Source organism: Corvus brachyrhynchos, unplaced genomic scaffold (assembly GCF_000691975.1).
Source record: "Corvus brachyrhynchos isolate BGI_N302 unplaced genomic scaffold, ASM69197v1 scaffold87, whole genome shotgun sequence".
Lineage (NCBI taxonomy): Eukaryota > Metazoa > Chordata > Aves > Passeriformes > Corvidae > Corvus > Corvus brachyrhynchos.
The window spans coordinates 2905687-2926817 of NW_008239767.1; the positions used below are offsets into that span (position 1 = coordinate 2905687).

Here is a 21131-nt window from a genome sequence, read left to right on the forward strand (position 1 = left end):
CTGCCCACTCCTTCTTGCTCCCAGGCAATGCTGCTAAAACCTGGCTCTCACTTCTGTTAGCATTTGGCCTCTCTGGAGAATTATGAAGGTGTAAAAGATCTAAAATAGGTATTTCACATAGCTTTCCAACTTGAAAATATGTCATCACACTGTCTTTAACTTAGACTTATTAAAAATACATGACAGCCTTGTGCTTTACAATGTTCATGATTATGTACATCTTGGAGATGTACTGAAAACACCATGACAACAGATTTCACCAGAATTTATCCCATTCCCAGAACTGATTAGGCAGTGCTAAATAAGAAAGCTTCTTTTGGAGCACCATGGCAATAACTAACAATAAATATGACTAACATAAAATTTAACAGACCAAACATGCATCTAAGATTAGCGAAGCAAATACTCCCTCAGTGAAACAGCCAGCAGAAGGCTAAGCAAAGTGAAAAGAGGAAAAACATAATAGAAACCTTCATGAGGAAAAATAATTATCGTGTAACCAAAGTATACAATTATCTAGATCACCACAATGGTTGCAAAGGGAACCATGACCTGCATGTTTAACAGTCAGACCTGCTATGCCAGAATCAGCTGTAAGTGCTGAGTCTGCCAGCGGCACATTAAACACAAATCTGAATTTAGGAACCTGTAAAATTATTGAGCAATTGGACTAGATTTTGATCTAACTACATCACTTTTCCCTTCACCTTAGTAAATGGGTATCATTATGAATGTAGATATCACACTACAGGCAAAACAATTCACAAGTAAACCACGCAAAGTTGGAATTACAATTTTTAAGTGCTCCACTTCAAACATGAACTTCAACCACTGCTGACCATGACAGATTTAGCTGAGAACAAAGTGATCTTTCAGAAGGTCAAGCAAACACAAATTGCTCAAAATTGCTCAAAATTACAGAGCTTTAAAGATGTTTAAGTAAGAAGTGCATGTCAACCAGACCTTCAGGCATTCATGAGATAATCTTCTGCTTGACTCCGATTATTTCCTTTAGTATGAAGAACAGCGGTTCATTTTAAAGAAAGGGCTATTTAGAGAATGCATTATGTTAGAGATTCTCAAAACACAGACCACAGAGCAACTTCTAATGCTCTGAACATTCTTTTAGGGAGCTGAATCTATTAGGAAGGTTCATCAATTTTATCTGAAAGGGAGCGTTTAGCTAAGTAGCAAACACACAACAGGATAGAGTCAAACCAGCAACATCCATAGGACCATTATGAACAAGGGAGTGGCAGCCAACTGGGGATGATGGGGAAGAGTATAGTAGTCCATGAAGGAATATGTGTTTCAGCACAGAAATTAATACCGCCTGCTTGGCCAGGTTTCTCTTGCACAGCAATCAAGGCAGGAAGAACAGAGGTTGCGTATGTCCAGGTAAGGTCTCAGGATTGTGTCAAGTGCAGATGGGGCGCAAGACAAGATTGAGGAGCTGGAAAGTATCTCCAGGTTCCACAGATCAGCCTCACCTTTGGATGCAGATGCAGAAGACACATTCCTCTATGGATCATGGCAATTGAGCTATTTTAGGTATACACATTGAATGCAGAGCTAGAACTCCAAATATTTTAACAAACAAGGAAAATATGAGCAAAGGTGTTATTTGACACATAAGGAGAACTATTTTATGCATCACAGTCTAATAATAAATTTAACTACTTTCTGTACAGGAAATAAGAAGCAAGTGAAAGAGCTGACTTGGTGTAGGTCCATACCATGACACTTAAAACACTGAAAGCTTAGTCCTGTTGTGGGTTTGGTGGGGGCAGAGGCAGGGGTTGCCAAGTATGATAGCTTCTTTAAGGCTGCTGACATCTCACATATGAAATCACAGAGACAGAGAAGATCATGTAGGCACAGTGCTAGGCAGGGAAAATTATTAGGCAAATATTTAACAATCTAAACCTTGAAAAAGAAGTTTGAAAAATGAGTTATATTCAGATGAGTTTTACTGCTCATGTAATTCATAAAACTGCAATATTGAAGGTAAATAGTTCAGGCAGTTGTAAACTCATAAAATACTATGCTCAAGATAAAAATTATCTGGAACCTAACAACTCTGTCTTCTTTTCATAAGCTACTGACCTTTATTTCTCTCAAGACGAAGTTCACAGTGGAATTAATCAATGACTAGCACACATATATCACTTACCTTGAAGTCACAGCTTCCATGAATTCATCAAGAAGATCATCATAGGCTTGACCTCTAATTCTCTTGTGTCTCAGCCCAATATACAAAGGATCTTTCAGCAATTCCTGTTTAAAAAAAAAAATGTTTGAACTATTACATGAGCAAGTTACAATACTACACTCTCAGTTAACAAGAAGGGGACAAAAATACAGTGTTTGAGTATTAACCCAAGCATATGAAGTACATACCAATTCATCCACCTCTACATTAAGACCGAAGAAATATAAAGAGATTAAAGAAACACCCTTTTTGTATCAAGGAAAAGGGATACCCTAGTCTCAAAGGAAGTGTATAGTTTCCAAGTAAAAAAGTAAAATTTACTCTGGGAAGTCAGGTTTCAAAAGTGTCTTTTAAAGCTTTAGTTAGTAATTTTCTATTTTTCTTTTATATCCTGAAAGTGCTCTGACATTTTAAAAAAGCCGTTTTCCTTAATTTTATCAGCATGTTTCACAAACCTCTCCCAGAGACCATCATTTCAACTGTTGATGAGCTGATATTCAGAAAATGTGCTGCTTTCTAAAATTCAATACGCCAAAACATAACCAAGCCTTTGCCCTTTTCCTTCCAAACTTTTTAGATTATCAGTTTAGATTCTAGAATTCTTCATTTCAGCCATCCATGTTCCATCAGTTGGATATGACTTCTGAATTTGTCTATGCTTAAATCTTGCACTTTTTCTTCCTTTACCTTTATGACTCAGACTTTCCCATGGTCCATAAAAACACTAAGCCTGTATCATGCCATGTCTTCACTACTAGAAGGTCAGATATATTTCCAAATTATAACTTACAAATTACTAAAAGTGTTCAAAGCATTTTACAACCACTTTTGACCATCCGCTTCAGCTACAGCAATTCCCCACAGCAAGTCTCACGCTTCCACTGGCTCTCCCAGGAACTCAGGTATAAAGACACTCTCTGCTATTATTTCTCACATGCCTCTGAAAAAAAATAAGCTATTTTCCCCATTATATGTTGTATGCAATCCTCCCACACATGCCCAAACAGCTTGCAGAATAGGTCAGAAGCTTGACTAAATATTTTTCATCCAAAAATAATATGAAAACCCAACAGGGTGGCAGTAATTTTTACACCAGCTTCAGCTAGAAAAAACATTATAAAGAAAAGTACAGACCAACTCACCTTCCAAGAGAGAGCCTTCAGAATGAAAAATGAAGCAAGAAGTCTGGAAAGCTTTCTCAACCTGATCCAGACTGGGAAACAGAAATTTGATTTCTGAATTTTAGAGAAGCGCCTAAATTCCCATCCCAGCCTTTTTTTTATGCTGTAGAACTGAAAAAATTCCTCTGGGCCACAAGCCCCTGTTAAAGATTGATTTGAATCAGTATGAAACTCAAAATCTTTGGTGGTATTCTGCCTCCCCTGGGAGTATCCTGATGCAGGCCTACAGATAGAGATGTTTGTCTCTCCCTCACTTTTCTCTCCACATCCACAAAGAAGTAAAGATATAAGATTAGAATATTTTAAAAGATCAAGCAGGTTTAAAAGCTGAACTTTTTAATACTTGCTGTATTAATCACCAATTCAGAAAATTTTGTAATACATTACTTACAGCCATTCAGAAGTTGTTAGTTCAACTTTTTGAAGTGAAACATGAATAAAGCTCAAAATTAAAATTACTTTATAAATGAAGTTGAAGTCATTACACTGTAAGTATTTTATTTATTCCCTTCACCAACACAGTGTAGGAGTCATGCTTAAGTAACATAGTTTTTGAGGAAATAATTTTGCCTGTGTATTTACATTATCCTAAATATTCTAGCAGCAAAATCAAAATAATAATTCTGTACTTATTCTAGATCTGCAGGAAAAACTTGCAAGAGTTTGACCTGGTATCTGTCAAAGGAATTGTCCGGTTTGTAGTCTTCTTTTTTTTATATAACCACTTCAAACTTTGTAGTCAAGAACTATTTCTGGAATTATTTTTTCATTTCCATTTTGAGTTTGCCTAGTTATTAAAAATGAATCTGAAAAATCAAGGATAAATATATATTTCTGGGAGATGAATTCACAGGAAGTGCAAATTAACTACTTAACAACATGAAATTTTAAGGCAAGTTTGGAGAGCCCATATGAGCTGTCTCATGCTTCCCACCAGATTGAGCACACAAGGTTGGGAAGAAGAACTGGCAAGCCACAGGAGCCTCTGTCAGGAACATCATGGTAGGACTCAGAAACAGCAGTCTCATTTCTAAAATCTCATATCTACAACTTTCCATGCCAGTAGGCTTCTGCTACTCCATGTCCTGTGCAAGGATACCGCATGTTCCACTGTCCAATTCAGAGTAAATAACTTAATTCCTTTCCAACTCCTCTAATTCTTCTTCCTTAATTGATTTGCTCTTTTCAAAGAGCTTCCACAAGCTTTTTATTAGGCAATGTCTGTTTTCTCATTTTATAAAACAATGCTCAAAATGAAAAAAAAAAAATTCTTTGCTCCCTTTATTTTTTAAATTCTAAAGACGTGTTTCTAAAACACTTTGTGGCCAAGACTGAATCAGTCTGATTCCTTCAAGAAGGCAATTTAGATGGGCAATGATTCTGTGAAAGTTCAAGAGAAACAGGTATCGCATTACTCTGTTCAAAAAGTGCTAAACCAGACATGGGTCTGCCTTGAAACTTACACAGGCTCTTACACTCCTTTTGCTGCTTCTGCATTTTTCATGTCTGTGAGCTTTTAAATCTATAGTCAACACTAAAACTCAGAACTCCAAAGCAGTTCCATTTATAGGACCACTGTTTGAGCTTATTCACCTACCTTTGATGCTGAAATTTAATGTGAAATATTTAAAATAATTATTACAGTGTTTCTGGAGTATGTATAAACCTCTAGCCTGGGAAGTCTCACAAGCAGAGACAATTAATTCAGCAACACATCTCTGATGAAAAGCTTGGCCAGCTATATACTCAGAGTTCAGAATTCCTTTACAGCTCAGTGCATTCTGCTTAACAAACGTTACAGTTTGACATGAAATAGCCCCAAAAAGTTCCTTTATGGTCCTGTTTGGAACAACGTATGAAGAAACCCGTGGCGGACACAAAAGAATGAAACATTCAGCAAGTGAAAAGAACAGTGGTCACGTCTGTGGCCTGAGTGGCAAACCATTGTGGAGCTGCTCCCTTTCCAAAGGGCACTGAAGAATGAATAAGCTGCTTAAGCATATTATCCCCTTATTCAGGTCAACACCATGCAAACCGGGACCATGCTTGGTTTTTTTTAGAGGGTTCACACATCTTGAGAGATTAACATTTGCTACCAACTATTTCATGGCTTTCAAAACAGATTACCAAAAGAAAAGTTCCATCGTACAATCGAGTATGTCAAACTGACATGATGATTAGGTACTTTTCCTCAGTGACTTGGGTTTCTTTTGTTACCCAGCTTGTTGTCAAAGTTTAAACTTTGTTTTGTTCTTTTGGAAATCCAATCTCCCTCAAAACATAACTCTCCTTTTTTCCAGGTTAGTGGGTTCGTTATGCATATTACATGATACTGAAAAAGTTGATGCCAGCTTATTTTTAGACATGTTTGTTCTAAGGCTAAAAAAAAAAAAGTTCTAAAACATTTAGGTTTACCAATGTGGTACATTTCAAGCTTTAACAGAAATAGGGTTTTCTAAGAATAAAGAGCTTATGTGAAGTTCTGGCAGTGGAAATAGCATGTAGATCTATTTAGAATTAGCTGTGCAAAATAACGAGTTCTTTGAAGCACCACCTGAGCGCATTAAAACTGTAATGACCTTTGGGGGTTTTAAGAAAAAGGCAAGCCGTTTATACCATCTTACTCAGGGTAAAGAGATCAGCAAACCATCAAAGTTCAAGCAAGGCTGAGCCGTGCACCTGGCTCTAAGTTAGCTACAAAAGCCAAACCAGTGAGAAACAGAAAACTGTGCACTTAAATATTTCATCAGTTGAGCACAAACACGCTGAAATGTCATTTATTCCCACACTTGGCACTGAGATGTTTCTTCGGAACAGATACATATTTTAGTGAACAGCTTCATGGAAAACTGGAGGTGAACATCTGCAAGACCCTGAGCCTTTCCACTGACAAATATGGAGCAGAGATTGCTCAGAACCAACCAGTGCCACCTAGATAGTGTTTGGGGTACGGTAATGCTTCAGAGAAGCAACTAAACCCGTGCCATTAAAATGTCAAAACCCTCCAGCAGTTCTACACTGGGAAATGATTTGCACTAGAGCCACAGTTACAAAGCTAAAAGAGAGCTATATTTGTATGGGACATCTGAAGCTTTGGGACAAAGACATGCCACATGCCAGAAATTAAACACATTTTAGAGCATGATTGGTCTAACAGGGCACACAGTTACCAAGAACACCAGCGGGAGGCCGCTGCTTTTTTAAGTCTTAGTATTTTCTTACATTAATACACTCTAAATTATTTTTGTAACTTTCTTGTCTCAGTTTTAACAGGTTGGGGAAGGGCTAGTGAGCACAGGAAGGCTTCTGTTCTCCAGGAAAGTTGCATATTCCAAACTTTTTTTTTTCCCCACAAGATTGAAATTTCATTTGATGTGAAACTTTTTCCAATAAAAAGAGTTAGCTGGTTAGGAACATGCCAAAGTTTTGGACTTAACTTCAGCTTCCATCGATACTCATTACCCAGTAATCAATCTGCATTCATTCAAATTTTTGGTTTGTAAGCACTAACACGCTGAATCACAATTTTCTGTCCTTCAAGAACTGCTTACAGCTGCAAAGTGTTTTTCATAGCATTAGAAAGACTGTACAAGATTTCAATTTATATTAGACTAGAAAGCCTTTCTTTTCTTCGAATAAGCTTATTTTGAAGTCTGAAATACAGGATGATGCCCTTAAAACATGTAACAAATCCTGTGTTTCCAAATGCTAAATGAATTTTGGAGAGTTGAATGCTGCTAATTAGATTTGAGGCTGTAGAATACTTTGCAGAAATAAGTTGCATAAACACCAGACCTCTGTCAACACATTTGCAAACGTTAGCAAGGGGCCTCTTGCACAAGAAAAAAGGAGCCTTATCCTCTGTTTCTCCCTAAAAGAAGGAGCTCTCATCTTTGGGAGTCTCAGCTAGCACTTTATCTAGACATCCCCAAGACAGGTACTGACATACAGAGCAGTAGCTCTCTTTGCCCCTTAGTTTCCTCCACTGGATCCTCCATAGGACAGGATGTCACAAAAGATCCCAAAACAGAAGGCCAAAAATGGGTATCACAATGAGTTGTTCTAGCCATAAAAAAAGGAGGAAAAACCCCCCACACTAGACATGAGTTTTAACAGTTGAGCCCAGCTGTGCTCACCTTGCCAAAACCAAGTGGCTGTCAGTTCTTTAGAGACAAAGATACAGCCATACCATAATTACTATTTTCCCACCTGTAACCCTAAAAACATCACTGAAAATTGTCCCTTGTCTGCTCAGACAAAATAGACACCTTCAGCAGTCAAGAGTTTAAAAGATAATACATGCATAGCGCTCCTTTGTCATCAATCTCGAATGTAGTGCTTGAAGGGAAAAACCTTTTATGAAATAAAATTATTAGCAAAGAGTATTATGAATTTTTGAGACAGTTAAAATATAAAAATTATTAAAACCCTAGTGAAGCAATGTCCTCATGTAACAGAAAAGAAGTTACAGTATTTCAAATTCTGCTTAAAAGAATTTAAGGCTGTGCTAAAAATATAGAGAATATATTCTCTTTCATATATGCATAATGATACTATAGATTTGCACACTCGGACTAGACTTTCTCAATTATTTGTCCTTAAAGACAGGCTTCATTAATTCAATCCAACTTGTTCTTTAATTTCATGAGGTTATTAAAGTGTCAGTGTGACCTTTACATCCTGTGCTTGCTTCTGCTCAGCAAGCTTACTCATTTCTTAACCTGAGAGGAATTACCAGTTGTAGCTTTGAATGCTCACTGAACCCTGTTGCTTGTATCCCAGTTATTTCCCACGCATGCAAACAGCCTTGCCCAGCTGAAAAACTGTCAGCTCCAGCGAACTTTAACAACAAAATAAAAATGCCTCTAATGGCTGGAAAGAATGCTTCATGAAGGAATCTTGTAACACACTATGAAATTACCACAGCCCGTCCCCAAGCAAGAAGACTGCACAAAGCCAGGCTGTGCCAAGGACATTCTGTGGGATGTTTCCGGCGCATGTATGTGGCACTGAATAAAGGCCCCAGTGTGCGAGTGCTGTGGGCAGACAGGGGCTGTGTGCCCAGGGGCACAAGCCTCCAGCCCCCTCACACGGCACCATCTGCCTGCATCCCTCCATCCCATGCCACGGCTACCAGAAGGGCCCTTCCAGGAAGTCACACTCATTCCTGTGGGTGAGTATGCAAAGCTAAAGACCACCCAGGCCCCTGAGGGCAACATTTACAAACATACCTGAGATACACAAATGTGTGGTTATGTGAGCCCTCATTAGCAAGGGAGCACCAAGTGCAAAATCCAAAGACAGAAATTTGCAGCACCAAGGGGCAAGATGCACTTGATTTTTCAGATTTTTCAAGAGGCTGCTGTCTCCTCAAGTCAGACAATGCATTTGTGTTTGGGACATTGACTCACTTGTGTCCACAAGTCAGTTTGTGGAACCAAGTGATGGATGAAAAGGTCAAGGCTTGTTGATAGGGCAGGGGCAGAGAGCACTGTTGCCTTCTAGTGTGAGTCTCTAGATACACCTGAGTCACTCTCATAGCTTAACTCCAAAATGCTGGGAATTATAAAATATTTTATAGAAATCATACTTTTATAGAAAGTTTATCTTATGATTTTTAGGTGTAATTCAAGATTCCTGAGCACTTGAAACACACAAGACCAGTTACAGCCGGGGTCCGTCAATGATGCATATGCCTAAGAAGTTCCTTTCTAGGCTAACTTTTCCATTCCAAACAATCTGGAATTTACAATGACACCTGAACCTCTTTACTTGGTGGCTTTGAAAACTACAAGTAATACACAGTACAGCTAGGCTAACTATATATTGCCATGCTTGATATTGAATACTAAAATTTAAAAATTTTTAAAAGCAATAATACATCTGACATCAGATGCATTATATCTTTTTCAGAGCAATTTGGCTTTTATTCCACCTGCTCACCTTTCCAGTACACAGTGTAAGAAATTCACACAGCAATGACAAAGCTTTTTCAGTAAGTTACCATTGATATTAAAAAAATTCTTGAAGTAAATTTACTTGGACAATCTAGCAAAAACTGCTCTGTGCACCTTGATCTTTATGGCAGTCTCCAACCATGAAAGACCTGGGAACAGCTGAGTAGTGAAACATACCTCAACTACAACTTTGCTAGCCAACAGATTAAGCAAAAAAATAATGGTATTTCTCTGAAATTTAAATTTCATTGGAACCTTTTTTCAGGTCAAACAGCTTACACTGATGATTTTCAACCACTTTAACTTCTAAAAATTATTAGAAGTAAGTATCAGAGAATGGCCATCACGAGCCATGTGCTGTTCATAGTGAGAAAAGCAGGCATTTTCCTGAGGATTGGACTGGGTGTTGTTATGAAAATACTGTAATTGAAGAAAGAAAAAAACTGCCTTCAAAGTTAGCAAGTTAGCTTGACAGTTTTTCATACCAGAAAATAAAAAACTAAAAAGTTTTTCAATTCCAAACATACAATTGTGCCAACATCTTCTGTTACAGAAAGTTAGCTTGAAAACAAAAATAATAAATTCCTTGTTAGACTGATCTTTATAGCACTAGAGTTCTCCTAGTACTATGCTTGTGTATCACCACCATAAGGATTCATCACGTCCTTCATTCAAATCAACATTTAACTTATGCACCAAGTGGCAGCTGTGCCAAGCAGCTCATAACTAAGTCACGTGATTACCAGGATGAAGGGGAAATAATTTCTAATCTTGGAAAAATACTGAAGAAAAGCATAGCAAGATCCATTTTCTGTGTTAATTGTGCCAATCTGAAAACAATGGAATGCTTTGTATGAATGGGGCACTGTCACCATGGGTGGAATACAGAGGCTTCTTCACAGAACGGGTTCTCAAGCATTAGAACAGGCTGCCCAGGCAAGTGGTTGAGTCCCCATCCCTGGGGGTAATTAAAAGTACATGTGGCACTCAGGGACATAGTTTAGTCGTGGACTTGGCAGTGCTGGGTTAACAGTGGGACCCAATGGTTTTATAGGTCTTTTCTATGATTCAACCTGCTACCAGAGCCATATCTAGTAGAGTTACTAAGGAGAACAGAGAGGCCTAATTCATTGTGTATTTTAAGAAAACAAAACAAAACAGCTAGATAAATACTCTGCATTATGTTTAACAGTCCGAGAGAACTCTCCTGATGTTAACATCTGTCTGCAAGGATAGGGACAATGCCAATTCCACAAATGCCTGTAATTTGAGTTGGAACTTGGAAGACACTCAGAACCATGGTTTCGGAGGAACATTTCATCAGACACAATTTTAGCGTGCATAACTCTTTTACACAGTAAAACTGAAAACAAATGGTTGTCTGCATGCCAGTGGCATTTCTTGAAAAACTTAATCATTTGCCTATTGAGAAAACAATAGTCCTGAAGAATCCAACATCATTTAGGACTTCAGCACATTGGGCTGTATGTAATCACCAATATTTTAACATACAAACAATAGTCAGAAAGCAAAGAAATCTGAGAAATCTCATGTATTTTATTAATATAGTTTTCAGAAGAAATCTCACAAGAAAAATCCTAAAACTCCTTCTGTCTACTTTCTATCAAATCTTTTACTGAATCCCAGAAAAGGCTCAGATGAACCATTAAGCTCCCGACACAACTGACCTCCCACAGGCACCACAGAGTTAATGACTACAATTTCTTCTTCATGAACCCCAGCAGCTACATGGCTAAAAAGTCACATGTCCTGTCACACATCGAGAAACATGGAACAATACCCTCACTGCTACACTTTGAAATATAGCTGATGGATGACAAGAACTGGAAGCTATAGAAACAGATTACTGCAACCAAACTTTCAAAAGTTTATTGCTCTCAAAAATCATGAGGGATGACATGCTAACACCTACTTGAAGGTCCAGCCGTAAGTGCTTATAATAAATCAAAGACGGTGGCCAAACAATAATCTTTAAGAAGAGCCCAAACAGCGCTCATGGTAGCCTATATAGTACTCTAAAAACAAGTCCAGCCCCAGTGAAACAGTTTAGAGAAGTTGGAGATATTTATCAATTTTTTTTTCTGCAAAGTTAGAGGAAGTGTAGCTATCTCAGTTCATTACTTTTTTTAGCTTAATCAAGAGAGTGACAAGATACAGCTTCTTGGGGTGATTCAAACACTTTAAATACATCAAACTTTTCTACACCATTTTTGCAAAGCAACAAATACACATCATTCCCTTTATGTTCATGCACTTACATTTACAGATTTTCTTTAGAATAGGTAGCTGGAATGTCTGAGTATAAAGAGTCATCCAGGTTTCAAAACCAGACAAAAATAAAGGCAAAAAACCCAAACAAACCCAAAACCAAAAAGCAAACCACCAACAAAGTGAATCAGCAAAGAGCAAAGACTGGTTGTTTTGAAGATGACACCAGTAAAGTTTTGTTATTAATCAGCAATATTCAGAAGAATGCCATCCTAGTAATTTTCCTTCATCTGAAAAATTTCAAAGATAAGATGAACCTTAAAAAACTCTCAAAGACCTTTTTCATTCATATTTAATATTCTACTAAGAAAGAGGATTTTGCTAATATTTTATCAGCTCACACATTATGACAGCAGAGTGTCTCAAGTCCATCAGATAGGTAATTAAACAGAATTTTAACATATCAATAGATACCATTTACAGAACTGAAAATCTTGTTCTAGGTTACCAGTATATCTCATTTCTACACCAACAGTTATGATATTTTGTTTTTATTTTCTTTCCATTCACACATAAATATAAATCTCCACCACTTGTTGTGACCTCTCCTCAGTTTTATTAAACTTATGCCTATTTATTTAATTTACTTCCATAAGCTACTTCCACATGGTCCTTCCTTTGACCCTGACATCCCTGTCTCCTGTGCTGACACTCAGACATTTTCTTTACTAGATCCAAATGGGTTGGACCTCTTCCTGCATCGGCAAGTCACATCCACAGTGTCCCTTGGACTGAAAAAAACATGTTGATATTATTTTGGTGCTGGCATCTTAGCTATGTATCTGCCTTGTCACCAGTAAAAAAAAAGGAAAAGTCATTCTGTGCACAAAGTAGACTTGCTAGTGCAAGGCCAACATTTGCAAGAGCACCTTTACAATTCAAGCGTGACAAGCTTTGTCCCAGATTCTAGGCTGTCTTCTGTGGAGCCATAAATAAAACATATTTTCCCACCTTTTGTGGTAATAGCTGTACTTATGCCCATTCCTTCTCTTGTCTTCTCCACTGCCTGTGAAATTGCTGAGGAGGTTGATAGCAGTTACTGTGAAAGCCAACAAAAACAAACACTATCTGTTGCTGTCTTCTGAGCATAAAGATTTGGAAATGTCCAATGTATCTTCAAACAAAGTCTGCCATGAATTTAGTCTATGGATATTCATGCATGCTATCCAAAATAAGCATTTCCAGATATTAATTTCTGCCCTCTTTCCTAGATCCCCTTGCTCTGAAAAGTGAAGTAAGAAGAAATTAAACAGACTGACAGAACTGCCTGTAACATCAGTACACAGCTCGTTGTTTCTAGTGTCAGCTGAAACTGAGACTTAAATCCTGTGTCACCATCTATATTCTTTCTTCTAACACCCTTCCCTTCTCAATTTCTCAGGTCTTAAAATTCATTACCAACATGTGGTTTGGTAAACGTGGAAATCTGAGGCACCACCTAGCTTTGTCACATTTTCCATGCTCTAATGAAATAGAACATTTCACAAAAGAAATAATCATAAATAGCAAATTTCACAACAATAAATTAACAGCTTCAGAAAATGAATATATTCCTAAACAAAATGACAAAGTTTAAAGGATGACAATGGATCAAAAGTAGCAGACAATTTTTGAGGTCTTCTCATGCACTAAGCAGTGGAATGGCATTTCTCAAAGAGCAGTAGAATGGCACTTCTCAAAGATAACAAGAGTTTGTTTAGTAAGAGGTTGACATAAGTTCAAAACCAAGTTTTAGTCTCTGTAGAAGTCCCCTGAGTCACACAGTAACCACGTCAGACACACAGCAAGGCAAGTGAAGTGCAAACTGAGTATGAATTTATGTCAGCTAACTTAAGAACCTATATTGGATACTTCTACATCTAAACTAGTCTAGGCCCTTTTCACAGTCAACAAGTAAAAAAAAAAAGATTAAAAAACATTTTAAAATACAATTCGTCAGAGTGGTTTAAGACAGTTCCTCTACAAGAAGCAGCTCCTGTTCCCCTTACAAAATTAGCATAGGAGGATTAGCTTAGGTTCAGATGACTGTCAAGTTGTGTAACTCTTTTTAAGCCTTTCTGAGCTTACCTAGTTTGGCCCCAGACTCTCAAGACTAATAATTCAAACACAAGGTTATAACTGTTCATTCCACTGAATCTTAAGTATGGGAAAGAAAGAGGCAAAAACATTGCTGCCTAAGTGGGTATACCAGAAAAGTCTAGATTTGGGTTTAGTACACAGGCAACATGGAAAGGCTGGATGGTTACAAGAAGACTGCAAACACAGCTTCAGTATTTTATGAAAGCATAAGAGAACTTTAGGAAAGGCAATTCAGAATGATGGTGGATGTAAGTCTGGCACTGAAATACATAACAATATATCACTTTACACTACATGCATATTAAAAAGATAATATGTACTTGAAAGTCTCTTTTAATTTAATTATACTAGAACAACTGCATGAATTTTTAAAATTGCAGTAACCTTTTGTTGTACAATAACAACAGTAAGTCCCTGGTGAAAAAAAATCTTTCCCTGTTGTTTTTTTATTTATTTAAAAAGGACTGTAAGTATTTTTGCTACTGACAGGAAATTAAGATCAAGGTATTTTTCATCCTCCTATTAGGGCAAAAGAAGATGAGCACTAAAACAGTAGTAATGTAAACACAGAATGCCTTTCTACTGTAATAGTAAAGAACAAAGGCCATTACAAGTGACATTAAAGAAAATGCTGGTAGTGTACACGTTATGAAACCAAGAAAAATATTTAAAGAGAGTAAACGTTTAAAATCCAAGCCCATTTATATCTGAGTTTTATTGGTGAAAGTGCTGGTACTCATACCTGCTGATGTATGCCTAACAAAATATGAGAAAAGCAGCTAAATGAAAACAAGAGAGAAGATGCAATATGTTCCCCTGGGAACACCATGGTAAAGAATAACAAATGATCTTCTACATTTTCAAATAAGTCAAAACTTTTAACAGCTCTAAATAGTGTGGGATATGCTGTTCCCCTCTGGGCGCGACTTCAGAAAAGGGGTAGGCAATGTTCTGTGTTTCAGCTCTCTTAATACATCATTAGTAGAATGCATCCCCTAGGAAGCACAAGACATTTGCACACAGTCTTCTTGAAGGTTTAATATAACCATGGAAATACACAGTAAGACAGAAGATACAGAAGAAACTAATTAAAAAATTGCAGAATGCCATGGACAAAGTAGAAGACAAAGAGGCTGTCTCTAAAAGACTGAAACACACTGGGATCCTCAGTATCTTGGGTAAATCTAGATTTATTACTACACTTACAAATTCTCAACCCATCTGAGTTAAAACACTGAGTAAAAATAACTTTTGAAATGTTCAAGTTGTGAATGTATTACCAGACATATTGCAGCTTTCAATAAGAGCATTAAAGAGCAAGAAAAGGAAAAGTCCCAAAAATTACTAAAGATATTACCTGTCAGATACTTGTGATCTGCTCAAACATGTCACCCACCAGTCCCTGCACTGAGGGAAAATGGTGGCTCTTGTAAGTACCATCCCTTCATCAGATCATTCTTTAGGTCTGCAGGTGTAATATGGATGCTGGCACAGCTCCAGGTGTTTCTGATGTTTAAATAAAGCATATTTAGGAGCGATTGATGATGCCATATTTATTTTAGAGGTGGAACCTTTTGAAACACACTGGAAAGATGACAGTAAACCCCTCAATTTTAAAACGTGGATCTATAAAAGTAGATGCACTTGTCCATTCCCTCTTCTAACACAAACTCAGTCCACTTCAAATAACAGAATAGATTTAAAAGGAGACTACCAATTCTGACAAAATAAAACAGTGTGGGGTTTTTTCTCCTTCACAATGGGCTAGACAGGACTTTAAATTCAGAAATTACTTTACTTTTCAGTACTTCTGAACACTGAAAGAGAATAGAAAATATTTGCCATGACATTGATGCTAGGAAAAGTAGTATCCAATCGCACTATTTTCTTGCCAGCTGGAAGTTCAGAAAGGGGAAGAAAAAGGAATGGTCATCTATTTTCCCCTTTGCTCAAGTGCTGCCTGTATGCTACCAGGGAAGGCAGTACAGCAGCAAGATCTAAGGGGGAAAAAATCCACTTGTGAAACAGAACTTAACTGGTAAAGGAAAGTGCAATTATCTCCTACCAGACTGGCACAGACAGGCAGCAATCAAAAAATAAAAACCCCACAGAATATTTACTTCATCAATAGTTTTACAAATGCTCATGCCTGGAACTCAGCACCACTGGGCCACAGCATTACTTCTGAGCACCTTCCTTGGCCTGATTGTTTCGTGGAACATGTTAAAAAGCCTCTTTTCATCAGCCAGGTTAATTTGGTCAATAACATGTTAACATACCTAAATGAAAAGCTGCACATCTGGAAACCTGTTTTGATCACACATAGTGTCATTTGTATTGCAGAAATATGCAAAACTACTATGGAACACACTGGAGAATATAACCTAGAAATGAGATTCTCATATATGCACCAGATACAAAAATAGACTCTATATATAGACGGGACCAATCTCTGTTCATAGAATTCAGGAAATGTTACGACTATGTTACAGTAAAACTGTCATGGAAATGTTGTCTCCAGTTTTAACAATCATCATTCACAGGGAAGGCAACAGGACCTTTTTAAAATCAGAGAGCATAATCATTCCCATTGCATATTTACTACATTTTTTAAAAAGTGTAGAAGTGCCACTACTCTACATAGGAATGCAAATTGTGATTGTCTTTTATTTAGAAATCCCTGCAGCTGTGCACAATTTAAATTATTTACTTGCCACATTTATATCTTTAGATTGATAAGGTATGAAATTGCAGGTTTCCTCTATAATCAGTTTTCCACTGTCCAGGTTTCTATTTTGGTTGAAAAATGAATAATAAAACCAGGTTTGTTTCTGTTTTCTCAACAGTTTTCATTTGCACATTTATGTGTAGATATTCCTCGAGAATATGAATCTTGGAAGGCTGGTACTAATTCTTACAACAGTTGGAAATAATTTGGGGAAATACAGAAAGCTAACTAGGATAAGATGAAAAACTGAGCTTGAATTTGCACCTCAGCTTTTCTGGATTGCATATTCCAGCCCAGATGCCTGTCGTTCCTCCAGAGGAGTCAGAACTGCCAGCCCAGGCACGTTCATTGACCTATTATGGGCAACTGTGAGAACCATCAAATTCCTACATTTCAGTATTTTAATAAGTTAGGAGAAAAAAAATATTCCAAAGCAAGCATGCAGGAAACAACTTGAAACAGCAGCCCACAAGTTCCTGAACTGTCACAGATGAAGGAGTAGCTGCCCTAGCAGCTGCCCTGCATATTTCTCTCTTGTGCACTTTTCAGTGATCAAATAATAGAATCATAGAATTACATAGGTTGGAAAATACCTTTAAGATCATTAAGTCCAACTGTTAACCCGGCGCTGCCAAGTCCACCACTAAACTATGTCTCTAAGCACCACAGCTATATAGCTTTTAAATACCTCCAGGGATAGGGACTCTACCACTTCCCTGGACAGTCTGTTCCAACGCATAGCAACCCTTCCTGTGAAGAAATTATTCCTAATATCCAATCTAAAACTGACCTGGTGCAGCTTGAGGCCATTTTCTCTCACCCTATCTCTTATTACTTTGGAGAAGAGACCAACAGTGATACAAATAAAAAACAGTTCAGATAGTCATTTATTAAAAGCAAGCTTGCCAGGATGATTCATCTGCACATTAAGGGCATATATATGTGACCAGTCAGCTTTTTAGCTATGTTTACAAAGGGCAAGAGAACGTTTGTGTGTCCAGCTTCCTCGCAGCCATTGCAGCTGCAGCTGGAATGACTCCTGACCCCTGGGCAATCTGTGTGGCACTGTCCCAGTGCTCAGAGCACCACGATGTCTTCTGCTAGAAACTGCCTGTGTAAAAAGTCCTTTCAATGTGAGCTGTCTTGGCTCTTCCACATTGTGTGAAAGTACTACTTGAAAGAGTTGAATGCTTTCTACCTAAACTGAAATTTATGGTAAATGGTTTAAGTTTAAATGCTAACACACAATCTTTCCAGATCTCCCACAACTGGCCATCGCCAGTATTGAATTTACACATGTGATCAGTTTAGAATTGGTCTGGCAGCCATGAGCTTGTCAGAGCTTCCTTGTAAGGTATCAGATAAAAACAGTTCTCATTCCTCTGCTAAGCATCCAGTATTAGATTAAAATTTTTATGGTCAAAAGAAACCCTTTCACCATTGGTTTGACTTTTACATAACACAAGCCATCAGTCTTGCTAGATTTCATTACTACTCTGTCTGGAGAATAGTACTTTAACTAAACCATGTCTCTTTTTTGACCCTTGAACAATAAAACTATTGCCTCCAAGTCAATGATAAAGATATTAAACATTGCAGAGCTGAAAAAAAAATCCTGAGATACCATAAACCCACAAGTATTTTGTTATTCCTCACAGAAATACATATTTTTAAATTGCATCTTCTTCAGTAACACAAGAGGCCTGCTTTGCTTTTTCATTGGTGTAGTTTCTGAAAAGAAACAGTAAGAATTCAAATGTCTTTCAAAGGTAAACAATAAGTCAACCAAAAATCTGTAAACGCTCATTAGACCAGGATCATTGTATTTTCAATAATAGCCCGACCTTTAATCCAATATTCCTGATTTTTTCAATTTATCCCAGATATACCTGGGAAAAAATAGTACTTCCTCCGCACCCAGCTCAGCATGGTACAGAAAGCTTTTACCAAAGTTTTTTTTAAAAGAACTGACAAAGCATTATTTGGACACTCCAATTCAAGGATCTTGACAAACTTCAAAAGCTTTTTTCAACATATTAATTTGCTGTTAATAAAATGGAAAATAGGACTTCTTGCCAAGATAGATAAAACTTACATTTAAGAAGTATCTACCATATTTATAGTGACAATCTAATACTTCCATCTGTATCATCACTAAGGAAAAGCATCAGGAAAAACAGAAAACCTCATTCTTACTATTCATAATTATTTTCATTAGGTTACTTTTCTTTAGTGTCTTTTGCTTTTTTATTGTCTATAAAGACAGTTTTTGACCTTGTTTTCTATTACTAGGACTTGCCGTTTGTTTGGTTTTATTAAACTGGCAGTTTTCATATCCCTGTAAGCCAGACTGATTTTTAACCAACCAGGCTTGTCTCAACATTGTTTATTTTGTGAGAGTTTATTCACATCTTTTAAGTAGAAAACAATCATCACTCACATTTTGATGTTTAAATGTTTCCCTTTGATCCAGCTTGATTATGTCCATCATCCTTAAATCATTCCTCTTCCAGTGCTGAACGTGTTTCAGGTAGGTCTCCACTAAATTGCAGCTGTTTGTATCTCGACAATTATTCATTTTTCTTCTACAGTCTATTTCTTTAACCATTGCAAAGTGATTTAACATATTCTATATTCTATAGGTATTAACATATCTACAACATTAGATGAACACTCAGGATCCAGAGGTCATATCACCTCAGGATTTCCAACAACACCTTTCATATCAGCACTCAGACTAGTGCCTAAGTATGTTTTAATTGTGTTGAAATCCCACCTAAGAAGCACCATCCTCACACCTAAAAATACATGACTATAGATAAGGCATAACTTTTAGTGAGATTGCCATGGTTTGTAGTAAGTAACTAGCAGTACTCCAAATAATATTTTAAATGCTTTGAATAAAAATGTTCCTCAGTAATTACTTTTCTTGTCAATGCCTTACAAAACAGGCCTATTATTTTTGGCAGCAGTCAACACTCTATCAGACACTCAGTCCCACACCGACTACATGGAACCATTTACTAGTTTGGTCACACGGGAATTTCTATCCATTTTTAACCCACAAATAAGCAGTCAATTTTTTACCCATAAATAAGCAGTTTCCATTTCTCTTGCTTATTATCTAGGCAATTGTATAAAAATGCTCTAATTGCTTTTCTTTCCTTGATTTTATGAGTAACAGGATAATACCCTGGCTAAAAATACCTCTGCTAAAACTAACAGTAAAAAGGACTTTAATAACCATCTCAAATTGAGTGAGTTGCTCCTCAAAGTTAGTAGTTTGAGTTCTGTACACAACAAAACAATACAGGATGAGAGCTTGTGAAGCTGGGTTTTTTTGCAATCTGTTTTAGAGTAAGAATTAATCTTTCTGGAGAATTTGCAGGTTGTGCACCTCCGCATTATAGTTGCCAAAAATACATTTTTTAAAACTGCCTTTAAAGCAGGGAGGCCCCCACAGAATAGGAGAAGGAACTAATCTAAATGGAAAACATCTGCACATTTCAAAAAACAAGTTCAGCATAATTATTATTTATATGTGCACAAGTAGTGAGAATGATTTCTATTGTACCTCATCATGGAAAATCCTGACTAGACTAAGAAAATATAGCCTAAAAATACAGTTATTTGTTCAAGAGGTTTAGCTTTTAAGATAAAGAATTGCAGTGCAACTCCATGCCAGCTTGGGCTGATATAATCAGCTTAGCCAGAAAAATGTGAATTCTTTTTGGTAATTTCAGTTCTCTGTAGTGACTCAGCACCTGGTTACATGAATGGAAGTGTTAAGGAGGGAACAGGGATGTGCTACTGGGTGAGAGGGAGGGTATTAGAGGGAAGAAATTAAGAAAGATGGTGCCCCAGGATCCCTGACCTTGACTAAAGGAGCCTGGGAACTACATCCAAGCTCCCATTAATGAATACTATCAGGTTCATGTAGTCTGATCAGTTAAGAGGTACAGCAACAAAGTCCCACCTGTTCATATTCCAAGAGCAGAATTCAGAGGTCTCATTCCCTGTGGTCCTAACATAAGAAGTCATATCCCAAAATAAAAAAAAACCAAAAGGCATCCTCCTGATCAGAAGGTGTTTCAGAACATCAACAAACTTCAGGTCACACAAATTTTATGCACATTGTAATACTTTGTATGTGCCACTCCTTCATACACATTGAACTCAATGCTTAGTCACAAGCACAGTGACATGAAAGTTGGGCTATTAGCATGGATAAGCCAGCTTTGCTGTTGCTGTGTGTATATATAGATGTTTGATATCTTTCAAGCAAATAATATGCTACAGAAAATTTAAAATTACAATGAAACACAAGCATAAAGCAAAATGAAAAGCCTATTGAAGTATCAGAAGCAGCTGATGCAATTAACTGCCTAGAAACATTCATTAATAGATTACAAAACTGGCCCAGCTGCTCAGACCAAAATTAAAAATACTTTCTAGCCAATGAATTGTGTATGATTTGATATGGTTACTTGCTACAGTGTTCACATACATCTCACAAGAAAGCCTGTCCACTTTTAGAACGCGGCTCTGAGGGGACAGAGAGAGAGGGGAGCAGACACTTCTCGTTCACTGAAGCTTTCATGATGCGTTGTCTAAACGATCCCACTGGGGCAGGGGTGAGGATGTGTGTATAAAGCTGATGATGCACACACCCAATCCAACAATCC

At 37.3% G+C, this 21131-nt stretch overlaps 1 protein-coding gene across 1 annotated transcript in view; it reads right to left on the minus strand.

The window, feature by feature from the left end:
- The window catches only part of ME1 (malic enzyme 1), a 145518-nt gene that overhangs the window by 67701 nt on the left and 56686 nt on the right, over positions 1-21131 (minus strand). The window contains 1 exon segment of the mRNA XM_008640222.2: positions 2174-2277. Within this exon segment, the coding sequence (XP_008638444.2) occupies positions 2174-2277 (104 nt within the window).